Source organism: Gorilla gorilla, chromosome 21 (genome assembly GCF_029281585.2).
Source record: "Gorilla gorilla gorilla isolate KB3781 chromosome 21, NHGRI_mGorGor1-v2.1_pri, whole genome shotgun sequence".
Classification (NCBI taxonomy): Eukaryota; Metazoa; Chordata; class Mammalia; order Primates; family Hominidae; genus Gorilla; species Gorilla gorilla.
The window spans coordinates 62,337,195-62,349,440 of record NC_073245.2 but is presented as its reverse complement, the minus strand read 5'-3'; the positions used below and the strand labels follow the sequence as shown (position 1 = coordinate 62,349,440).

Here is a 12,246-nt window from a genome sequence, read left to right as displayed (position 1 = left end):
AAACAGGAGGCAGAGTATGCTGCCATTTGGAGTGGGGGGCCTTGGGTGCAGAGGAAGAGCTCGTGCATACACTGCTTCTGTGTGCTTAGAATACCTCTGGAGGAATGGGAAAGAAGCTGCTGACAGTGGTTGTCTTCTTCAGAAGGGAGCTGGCTGGCTAGGGCTGGAGTAGAAAGGAAACTTACTTTTTACCATATACCCTTCTGTACTCTTTGAATGTTTTAGTCATATGTGTGTGCTGTTTGAATAGTGCCCCCACCTTTTTTGTTTGTTTGTTTTTATTTAAAGAAAAGCAAATCCTCCAAACCTAAAAACAAAGCTTCTGAGCCAACTGCTCCTTGCGCAATTCTGGCAAATGTCTAGCTGTCCACAGCATTAGACGTGGAATATTTCTACTTTGACCACAGAAGTACTAACAATAGTCAAGTTACATAGAGCAGAGTTTCTCAGACTCGGCATATAGGGCTGGTTCTTTTCTTTGTCATGAGAGTGCTAGGTATGTGCATTGTAGGCTGTTTAGCAGCATCCCTGGCCTCTGCTCACTAGATGCCAGCAGTACCCCCTGTCTCCATTGCAACAACCATAAATGTGTCTAGGCAATGCTTGATCCTCCCTTCCCCTTCCCAGCAGAGGGGCAAAAATGGCCCTCATTGAGAAGCACTGTTGTGCCTCTGGGGTTCTCCAAAATAGTGTTTTTTCTGTTTTTTTGAGATGGAGTCTTACTCTGTTGCCCAGGGTGGAGTGCAGTGGCGTGATTTCAGCTCACGGCAGTCTCTGTCTCCCGGGTTCAAGCGATTCTCCTGCCTCAGCCTCCCTAGTAGCTGGGATTATAGGCACACACCACCACACCCGGCTAATTTTTATATTTTTAGTAGAGACAGGTTTTTGCCATGTTGGCCAGGCTGGTCTCAGACTCCTGACCTCAGGTGATCCGCCCACCTTGGCCTCTCAAAGTGCTGGGATTACAGGCATGAGCCACCACACCCGGCCAAGTGTTTTATGTGTGGATTAAAGCCTGGATGTGTGTTTATACCCTGGAGTACTGGTACCCATGCTTCAGAGGAACCAAACATCATTACAGGGGTGTAGGAAGTAAAAGAAAAGTGACCCTTTCTCTGATTCATTATGCTCACCATCAAATGAAACTTAAGTTGGTGTGTGGTGTGGTTCTACCCACTTTTGCTGTGGGTATGCAAACGTAAATATATATCTTTTTAAGAAAAATGGGATCTTCCTATGCATGATGTTTTACAACTTAATTTTTTTTCACCTAATAGATGGTAGACGTCTTTCTATATCAGTACATATTGACTGATCTCTTTTTTAAAAGCTTTGAGGCCGGGCGTGGTAACTCACGCCTGTAATTCCAGCACTTTGGGAGGCCGAGGCGGGCAGATCACCTGAGGTCAGGAGTTCAAGACCAGCCTGGCCAATATGGCGAAACCCGGTCTCTACTAAAAAAGTATAAAAATTAGCTGGGCGTGGTGGCAGATGCCTGACTCAGGAGGCTGAGGCAGGAGAATCTCTTGAACCTGGGAGGTAGAGGTTGCAGTAAGCCGAGATCGCGCCACTGCTTGCAACAAGAGCAAGACTCCATCTCAAAAAAAAAAAAAAAAAAAAAAGCCTTAAGTTATATGACTGATTAATGAATATGAATATATTCTTGTAAAAATTTTTAATGACAAAAGCCCAGGTGTGGTGATTCACGCCTGTAATCCCAGCGCTTTGGGAGGCCGAGGCAGGTGAATCACTTGAGGTCAGGAGTCGAGACCAGCCTGGCCAACATGTTGAAACCCCATCTCTACTAAAAATACAAAAATTAGCTGGGCGTAGTGATGCGCGCCTGTAGTCCCAGCTACTCAAGAGGCTGAGGAGGGAGAATCGCTTGAACCCAGGAGGCAGAGGTTTCAGTGGGCCAAGATCATACCACTGGACTCCAACCTGGGTGACAGAGTGAGACTCTTGTCTCAAAAAAAATTTTTTTTTTTCAACAATACAGAGTATATAGAATAAGAAGTTAACTTAGTCCCGCTTTAACTCTGTGTCAGTCAGGAAAAGAGAAATCATACCAGCTAATTTTTTTCCCAGCTTTATTGAGATGTAATTGATAAATAAAAGCTGTATATATCCAAGGTATACAGTGTGATGATTTGATATACATTGTGTAATGATTACCACAACCAAATTAATCAACGCATCCATCACCACATGTAGCTACCTTGTGTGTCTGTGGTAAGGACACTTAAGATCTACTCTTTTACCAAATTTCAAGTAAACAATCCAGTATTATTAACTGTAGTCACCATGCTTTACATTAGATTCCCAGAACTTACTCATAACTGAAAGTTTGTGCCCTTTGACCAGTATCTCTCCTTACACCCTGGTCCCTGTCAACCACTGTTCTGTTCTCTGTTTCTGTGAGTTCTACTTTTAGATTCCACGTATAAGTGAGACCATACACTTTTTGTCTTTGTCTGGCTGATTTCACTTAGCATAATGTCCTTCAGGCTCATCCATGTTGTCATGACTAGCAAGATTTCTTTTTTTTTTTTTTTTTTTTTGAGGCAGAGTCTCGCACTGTCGCCCGGGCTGGAGTGCAGTGGCGCCATCTCGGCTCACTGCAACCCCCACCTCCCAGGTTCAAGCAATTCTCCGACTGGCAGGATTTCTTATTTATGGCTGAATAATATTTCATTGTGTGATATATGCCATATTTTCTCTAGGACATTTAAGTTGTTTCCATATATTGGCTATTGTGAATAGCTGTGCAATGAGTGTGGAAGTGCAGATGATCTCTTTGAGATACTGATTTAATTTCCTTTGGATCGATACCCAATACTAGGCAACAGAGATAATTTAATATAGGAAGTTGATCAAATAGATGTTGGACTAAAAAAATCAAAGAAGGCACAATATGAGAACACAGAGATACTGCTGCAGAAACAGTAACCACCCTCTGGGTTTGGGAGGCCAGCAGAGGAAGCTTGGGCTGTCAGAACCTGGCACTTGGGGAGAAGGTGCCCCCTCTGCTGCTGCTGGCACCTGCGGGGCAGGGGCAAGCCTGGTTTGGGGAGTGCAAAAGACACTGAAGCCCAGAACCAGCTCTTGCTGCCGAGGTGAGGGGCTCATACTGGGGTGATACCTAAAGGAACAGCAAGCAAATGTGAAGGGGCAAATGCCTCCTCCTTTTTATTTTCTATTAGGATCATGTGGTTAATTTGACTATTCAGTCCTTAAGTCTGAGTGCCACCCAAATATTCTACAACCTAACTAGAGAAGTGAAAACTTACTGTTGCCTAGAGATGGGCCCCGTGCTCACTCAGAAAGATACCATGAATGGTGGGAAGAGGGAGAGTCTCTCTGTACAAAGGATAATTGTGTCTCGTCGCTGTGCAGAGAGGTGCCTTCTGCTGCTGGCTAGGAAACTCCAAGCCCACTTCTCTCCACTCTGCTTTGGATGCTGGGGCTGGGACTCTGCACACTACATTTTTCCTTTGTCAGCTGGCTTCCTCTGAAGGTTCCACCAGTCAGGGACACAAGAGAGAGCCTGAAAGGCATGGGGAAGGGAAAAGGGATTTGCTGTATCCAGTTTGCCTGTTTGTTCTGTCTGTACCACCCTGGTAACAGCCCTTCATCCTGGCATCAGCAGTGTGTTTCAGCCTCCAGCTTTCTGGGGACATTCACAAAACCAGCCTCATCACATCCCGCCAAGCCCCCTCCTTGGAGGTTCTAGCAGCAGCCAGGCAGCACCCCTTCATCAGAGTTCTGAGTTCAACTCTTCAGACCTCTTCCTTAGCCTCCAACCCTCGTAAACTCAACCCTGGTAAACTCCAGCTTATCCCCCGCTCCCTTAAGAGTTTCCATCCTGCCTCATTTCGTTATTACATCTGTGTTAGCTTAGATTCCCTCTGAACATTTTCAGTCCACTGACGCCTGTTTAAGCAATGTCTTATATTAAATTCTGTTATAAAACCTAGTGTGGAGTCTTTTTTCCTGACTTATCCCTAACTGCCATATCCCCACTCTTCTCCCCAACAGTTACTGTGATCTGCATTCTAATATAGCATGTACCCACATTGTACATTAAACGTAATTTATATATAACTACGTAAGATTCAAACTGAATAGCAGGTGACTGGTTGACCTAATGTTTCCTTTTTGTATGTTAGATTTTGTAATTTTCCTTGCATATTTTTGTAATTAATACCTTTTTCCTTTTCTCATATCTCATACTTTTTTTTTTTTTTTTTTTTGAGATAGGGTCTCATTCTGTCACCCAGGCTGAAGTGCAGTGACACAATCACAGCTCACTGCAGCCTTGACCTCCTGGGCTCAAGTAATCCTCCTGCCTCAGCCTCCCAAGTAGCCAAGACCACAGGCGCACCACCACACCTGGCTAATTTTTTTTACTTTTTGTAGAGACAGGGTCTCACTTTGTTGCCCAGGCTGGTCTTGAACTCCTGGGCTCACACAGTCCTCCTGTCTTGGCCTCCCAAAGTGCTGAGATTACAGGCGTGGGCCACCGTGCCTAGCCTAGCTCATACATTTTTAAAACAAATTTTATTTTCTAATACTTACAGGCTTATAGAAAAGTTGCAAAGGTAGTACTTCCTGTGCTACCTTTTCCCTGTTGCTAGCATCTTATGTTATTATGGTACATTTGTCACAACCAATAAACCAATGTTGATACATTATTATTAGCTAAAGTCCATACTTTATTCAGGTGTTCTTAGTTTTTACTTATATCTGTTTTTTGTTCCAGAATCCCATCCAAGATACCACATTACACTTAGTCATCATATCTCTGGCTCCTCGTGGCAATGACATTTCTCAGGTTTTTCTTGTTTTTGATGCCCTTGGCTGTTTTGAGGAGTACTGGTCAGGTATTTTGTAGACTGTCTCTCTATTGGAATTTGTCTTTTTTTTTTTTTAATGATTAGACTGTGGTTATCTCATATGTATGCATTTGGCCCAGGAAAAATTTATAATCTCCAGGCTCTGGGCCTGTAGTGCCTAATGGACAAAGTAGCCTGTGTGCACACAAATATACCCAGAATTGGAAGAAAGTGTATGTCTGCTTTTATAGGCTATACATATCCTACAATGTATCGTCTATACCTGGTGCCATGTTTTGCCAGTCTTTCGTGTGTGTGTGTGTGCCCAAGGAGTGTCCCTCAGCCTTTGAGAAGGCTACGAAGTCTCCGGGTTATATGAATATGCCATGTTCATATAGTCCCTTGCAAGGAGACATGTAGATTGTAGTTATTTTTGCTATTGCAGACAGTGCTTCACATTTTGTGTACAAGTTTGTGTCTCTCTGAAGGAAATTGCTAGGAAGGGGCCTGCTGGTCTGAGCATGCCCATTTCACATGTTGATGAGCACTGCCAAACGGCTCCACAAAGCATGAGCCATATCAACAAAGTGGAAAGTGTTTGTTTCATGATCAAATAATGAATCTTAAGAGCAGTATTTCTCACAGACACAGAATGTTCCAGCAATTCTCCTTCGGGCACATTTCCTTTGCTGAAACCTTTTTAGCAGGTCCCTGGAGCACTCATGAACAAAATAAAAGAAAAAAACCAGAAACCCTGTAACCCTGGTTTCTATTAAAGTCTAGCTTGGGGCTTTTTTTTTTTTTTTTTTTTTTTTTTTTTTTTGACAAAGTGTCGCTCTGTCACCCAGGCTGGAGTGCAGTGGTGCAGTCTCGGCTCACTGCAGCTTCCACCTCCCAGGTTTAAGCAGTTCACCTGTCTCAGCCCCCCGGTTAGCTGGGACTACAGGCACCTGCCAATATGCCTGGCTAATTTTTGTATTTTTAGTAGAGACAGGGTTTCATCATGTTGGCCAGATGGGTCTCGAACTCCTGACCTCAGGTTATCCACCCACCTCGGCCCCCCCCAGATGCCGAGATTACAGGCGTCAGCCACCGCACCCAGCCTTAGCTTGGGGTTTTTTGTTTTTTGTTTTTTGTTTTTGAGATGGAGTCTCGTACTGTCGCCCAGGCTGGAGTGCAGTGGCGCAATCTCGGCTCACTGCAAGCTCCACCTCCCGGGTTCGTGCCATTCTCCTGCCTCAGCCTCACAAGTAGCTGGGACTATAGGCGCCTGCCACCACACCCGGCTAATGTTTTGTATTTTTAGTAGAGACAGGGTTTCACCGTGTTAGCCAGCATGGTCTCGATCTACTGACCTTGTGATCCGCTTGTCTCGGCTTCCCAAAGTGCTGGGATTACAGGCGTGAGCCACCGCACCCGGCCTTAGGTTGGGGCTTTTAAATGACCCTTCAGGTGTGTGTCTGTGATAACTTGACTTGAGGCTTTTTTTTTACTGTCTTCCAGTGAAATTATCAGATGAATATCAGTGGTGAGAAATCTGATTCCTTAAAATGTAAGGAATTTCATTCTTGAATTGTGTGACAAAACCAGGGAGCATGATTTTTGCTCCATTCAGGATCTGTTCAGTCAACACTGAGTATATAGTTGTTGATGGAGACTATGATAGGTTCTGAGGATGGATCTGTTATATTTTCCATAAATCTGTATGTGAGTCATGCCTTTGTTTGCTTCCTACTTGTTCTGTTTACTGGGTTTTTTTTTTTCTTTGAGGAAACACCTTAATTGCAATGAGGTGTTTATTTTATAATATAAAAGTGTGAAGAGAAACATTCAACAAACATTTGAGTACCAGTTCAGTTGAGGGCCCCTGTCAAGGCCCCCACCCTCCTTTTTCTGTGTTTAGTGAGGGTGTCTGATGCATAACTGAGCCTCGGTTGGGAGGGGCTGAGGGGATCAGGAGCACTTCCAAGGGGAAGCAGCTGGGGTGAGAGCCCCAAGGTGGAGAGAACTTGGCAAGGTTGAAGAGGAATGGTGGGCAGGGGAGGGAGAAGAGTAAAAGAAGAGGCAGTTAGGGCTGCCCGGGTCAGTCTGGGAACTTTGGCTTCCTCTTCAGGTCACTAGGAGCCATCAGAGGGTTAAGCCAGCAGAGACAGCTTCCTGTTTTTAAGACATTGGTCTGGCTGCTGTGCCGGGAGCAAGAGAGAAAGACTTGGGGGAGTTCAGAAGAGGTGACGGTGGTGGAGGAAAGTGGTTGGATACGGGGTCTCTTTCAGAGGTAGAACAGTGGGGTCTCTTTCAGAGGTAGAACAGTGGGGTCTCTTTCAGAGGTAGAACAGTGGGGTCTCTTTCAGAGGTAGAACAGTGGGACCTTCTGACCGCTGGCAGGTAGAGGGTAAGGGAGAGGGGAATTGGGTTGCTTGCTAGTTTTTGCTTTAGCTAACTGGGTAGATGCTGATGTCATTCACTGAGGAGGAAGAGGGCAGGTTGAGGGTAGGTAGAAATTCACAGTTTTGGTTTGGTTATAGTTTGGGATCCCTGTGGACAAGAAAAGTTTCCATGGGTATATTATGAATGCCTTCTGAATCAAGGGTTTAAATCACATCCTCTGATTTATTCTCCCTAAAGACCACTAGATGCCGCTGTTTACACGGGAGCAATTATGCAGTACAAGACTCCTTTCCTGAGGAGAGGGCACGGATGCCGGAGAGGGTACTGATGCCTGACAGGGGAACCCACAGAGAGGGGAGCCCCTGCCTTTGAGGGGGTTACTCTTAACTGGGAGACATCACCCTTCAGTGTGGTCTTCAGACACGTGATAGCAGTGTGACTTCATATGGGATAGAAAGCTAGGGACTAGGTAGTGTTTGAGCTGGGTCTTCAGGGTTGCAAGGCATTTCAGGTGGGGGCAGGACGCTCCAAGCAGAAGGAACAGCCGGGCAACAGAGCACATCTCGCTGCTTATGGGGTAGACGGTACAGTGAAGAGGTTATTGGCATAGGGGGTTGGACTTTTCAGTGTTTCTCAACAAAGGCACAGTTAGCCTTTTAAAGAAGGACGGTTTTTGGCTGGGTGCGGTGGCTCATGCCTGTAATCCCAGCACTTTGGGAGGCCAAAGAGGGCAGATCAGCTGAGGTCAGGAGTTCGAGACCAGCCTGACCAACATGGAGAAACCCTGTCTCTACTAAAAATACAAAATTACCCAGCCATGGTGGCACATGCCTGTAATCCCAGCTACTCAGGAGACAGGAGAGTCGCTTGAACCCGGGAGGCGGAGGTTGCGGTGAGCCGAGATCGCACCATTGCACTCCAGCCTGGGCAACAAGAGCAAAACTCCGTCTCAAAAAAAAAAAAAAAAAACAAAAAAACTGCTTTTCCCTGTGCTACCTCACCCATTGAATGCCAGTAATCTCTCAGGTCAGACTACCAAAAAAAAAAAGACCGCAGGTAGGGATAGAACACCCCAGTTGAAATCCCTTACCCAGTGCCTAACCCCGGAGTGATGGAGAAGGGGGAAGCAGCTCTGAGTCTGCACCCCTCCCTCCTCTTGTCTTAATTTTGAGGTTCTCTAAAGCAGTGACCTGTTCTGTGCTTTAATACCACATAGTGGTATTTAACTGATTGGCTGATGATCCTGGTGAGTGGACATTTAACTTGGCTTCCTAGAATAGAGAATGCCTCTTACCATTCCCCAGAGAAGGACTGCAAAGTAGAGAAATTAACATAAAAACAGGTCCCTCTGATTAGACTTAATACTAAAAACTTCACTGGTACTAGCTTAAATGCTCCATCTTCTTTGTATTCCCCCAAGGCCCGGAAGTCATATAAACTAGTGTAGGAACTAGTATAGAACTGCTGACCTACCACAGAACAAGTAGACTCCATGCTGGAAGCAGATGTACCAGTTCTACAGTCAGGGATAAATGGGATTTCACAAGCTCTACCTTTTTGAATGCTTTGTTTGTAATTGCATGACATCTCTGTACCCTTTTTTTCCAGACAATTTATGAAAACCGAATATACAGCCTTAAAATAGAATGTGGACCTAAATACCCAGAAGCACCCCCCTTTGTAAGATTTGTAACAAAAATTAATATGAATGGAGTAAATAGTTCTAATGGAGTGGTAAGTTGTTTTCTCTGCCCCACTTGTTCCTTGGAGTTGACAATTGCTTTGTACTTAACATCAGGAGCTTTTAGACTGGGCCCAATTCCTATGTTCTTTGGTTATTTGTTGATAAACTGTATCACTGTGCATAGGAGCACAGATTTGGGATGGGGCCTGTTTCCCAATTATATCTGGCAATCACTCATATAGCACTTACCCTGGGCTAGTTCTGTGCTGGTCGCTTTGAAATATGAGCTCTTTCCTCATGCCACCCTGATGAGGTAGAGATGAGGAAACTGAGGCACAGACGTGGAAGATCTTTCCCAGGGCTACACCTTTACCCCCTGGGCCTTATTTGTGAACCACTGGCATGTAATATTTCTTTCCTTTAATGGCCTTGCTTTTTTATTTTTACTACCATAAATGAAAAACCTGTCTCAGTTGTCATAACTGGGCAATAATGGCAACAGTAAATATTACAAAAACAGAGCAATGTTAATAAATCTTGACTCCATGTGTCATTTGCCAAAAGCTTTGAGCCTTTGAGGCCTGCTCTCCTGTTCAAAGAGGAGATCAGCAAGTGTTGAAGGGATACTACACATGTTAACGTCACGCCAAGCCTTCGTCTTTGATATACTCAGAAGACTGGAAAATTGCAAAGATATGAGCTTTGTTACAGTGTGTTTAGTGTTTAATCCTGAATCTGAGTTCCACCTAAAGTCCTGAGCCCAGAGCTCAACCTATGCTTTGGGGAATTTATTTTGGGAAATGCTGCCCTAACCTGAGAGGTGCTGGCTCTGTGGCAGGCCCTTGTCACTAGAGCAGGTGTCCTGGCCACCCTTTGCCTTGGCTGTCCGTACTGCCCTGCATGCACATCTGTCCCCCTGACCTGGGCGCAGTGAAGAGGACAGGTCCTGAGCCCGGCAGCAGCCAGCCCAGCAGCGGCCATTATTGAAGAGCCAAGTAGGGCTGGGTTGAGTCTCACCCAAGTGTCAGTACCACCGTTTCCTTATCCCAGATAGTAATGGTTCAGGGCACAAAAGGGAAAGGCAGGCTGACTGGAGGGAGGGACTCTAGCAGGTAGGTATTCCGCATGTAAGGTATTAGGATTAGCAGCAGGTTCAGCTTGAAAAGTACATCTTACTCCAGTTTGCACCTTAGCTTAACCCCGGCATATAGCTATTTTGTTTGAGAGTCTGAGAGTAATTTGCTTTTGTTTGCCTTGTTGTAGGTGGACCCAAGAGCCATATCAGTGCTAGCAAAATGGCAGAATTCATATAGCATCAAAGTTGTCCTGCAAGAGCTTCGGCGCCTAATGATGTCTAAAGAAAATATGAAACTCCCTCAGCCGCCCGAAGGACAGTGTTACAGCAATTAATCAAAAAGAAAAACCACAGGCCCTTCCCCTTCCCCCCCAATTCGATTTAATCAGTCTTCATTTTCCACAGTAGTAAGTTTCCTAGATACGTCTTGTAGACCTCAAAGTACTGGAAAGGAAGCTCCCATTCAAAGAAAATTTATCTTAAGATACTGTAAATGATACTAATTTTTTGTCCATTTGAAATATATAAGTTGTGCTATAACAAATCATCCTGTCAAGTGTAACCACTGTCCACGTAGTTGAACTTCTGGGATCAAGAAAGTCTATTTAAATTGATTCCCATCATAACTGGTGGGGCACATCTAACTCAACTGTGAAAAGACACATCACACAATCACCTTGCTGCTGATTACACGGCCTGGGGTCTCTGCCTTCTCCCCTTACCCTCCCGCCTCCCACCCTCCCTGCAACAACAGCCCTCTAGCCTGGGGGGCTTGTTAGAGTAGATGTGAAGGTTTCAGGTTGCAGCCTGTGGGACTACTGCTAGGTGTGTGGGGTGTTTCGCCTGCACCCCTGGTTTCTTTAAGTCTTAAGTGATGCCCCTTCCAAGCCATCATCCTGTCCCCACGCTCCTCCACTCCCGCCCTTGGCCGAAGCATAGATTGTAACCCCTCCGCTCCCCTCTGAGATTGGCCTTCGGTGAGGAATTCAGGGCTTTCCCCATATCTTCTCTCCCCCACCTTTATCGAGGGGTGCTGCTTTTTCTCCCTCCTCCTCAAGTTCCTTTTTGCACCGTCACCACCCAACACCTTCCATGACACTTCCTTGCTTTGGCCAGAAGCCATCAGGTAAGGTTGGAAAGAGCCTCTGACCTCCCTTGTTTAGTTTTGGAACCTTACTCACTCACTCTCCACCAGTCTGGGAAATGAATATTGGGTCCTCAGCCCTGCCACCCTCTGCTGTCATCAGCTGATGCATTGTTTTTAGCTCAGGTTTTGATAAGGTGAAAAGAATAGTCACCAGGGTTACTCAGACCTGCCAGCTCTCGGAGTCCTTGGTGGTTGAACTTGGAGAAAGACCACATGAAGATACTTGTAAGCACACATGATCCCTCTGAATTGTTTTACTTCCCTGTAATTGCTTTTGCTTTTAAAAATTGAAGAAGTTTTAAACAGGGCTTTCATTTGGTCATCCTTGCAATCCATTGGGGTCTAGTTTGGAATCTGACAACTGGAACAAAAAGAACCTTGAATCCGGTGCATGCCTTGGTTTTGGTGCTGCTGCTGCTTCCCAAGATCCTCAGCAGGGATTAAGAAAGAACTCGGTGTGCACAGCAGATCCCCGAAATTGGTGGGCTTGACCTCCTGGCAAATTGCTGCGTCTTTCCACTTGCTGTTCAGGACCACTAAATGCTGAAATGTGGATGCATACCGAAATAAAAGCAATTCATTGTGTACTAAAGGTTTTTTTTTTTTTTAATTTAGTATTTGTGTAAAACCACCTTTTGAAGCAGCAACTATCAAGTCTGAAAAGCAATTGATGTTTCCATTAATCTTTTTCTGGGGGGAAAACCTTAGTTCTAAGGATTTAACATCCTGTAAGTGAAGTTTAACATAACAGTATTCCATAAGCAGCCTTTTTATTGTCAGACCATTGCCTGATTTTAATATAATAAAAAAAAGTGTGCGTTAATATTTAACAGGCTGTACTTTTCTTCCTCTTGGCATATTAGGGACAGAATTTAATGTTTTAGATGCTTTGGGATTCAAATTGACATCCTAAAGCAGGGGTTGGCAAACTTTCTAAAAGGGCCTAAATTAGTAAATATATAGACTTTGCAGGCCAAGAGGCAAAAGCTAAGGACATTGTGTAAGTACTTATATTCTGAGAGAAAACAGATTTCCCAAATTTTTAATTGGTGAAATTCAAAGTGGAATTCAGTTTATTTATAATGTTACTGGCCCAATAACGTGAGGACTGGAGTTC

The 12,246-nt window shown here is 44.8% G+C and overlaps 1 protein-coding gene across 10 annotated transcripts in view; it reads left to right on the top strand.

Moving 5' to 3' along the window:
• UBE2V1 (ubiquitin conjugating enzyme E2 V1) overlaps positions 1-11,959 on the top strand; it is a 34,877-nt gene extending 22,918 nt beyond the window's left edge. For 9 of the 10 annotated variants that reach the window (XM_055373200.2, XM_019017081.4, XM_019017083.4 and 6 more), the window contains 2 exons: positions 8,832-8,957; positions 10,171-11,959. In XM_055373200.2, the coding sequence (XP_055229175.1) occupies positions 8,832-8,957; positions 10,171-10,317 (273 nt within the window). In that variant the 3' untranslated portion in view covers positions 10,318-11,959. Of the gene's footprint in view, positions 1-1,923; positions 4,884-8,831; positions 8,958-10,170 lie in introns of those variants that run through there. The other variant, XM_019017087.4, reaches the window with a different exon arrangement.
• The last annotated feature ends 287 nt before the right edge of the window (positions 11,960-12,246 follow it).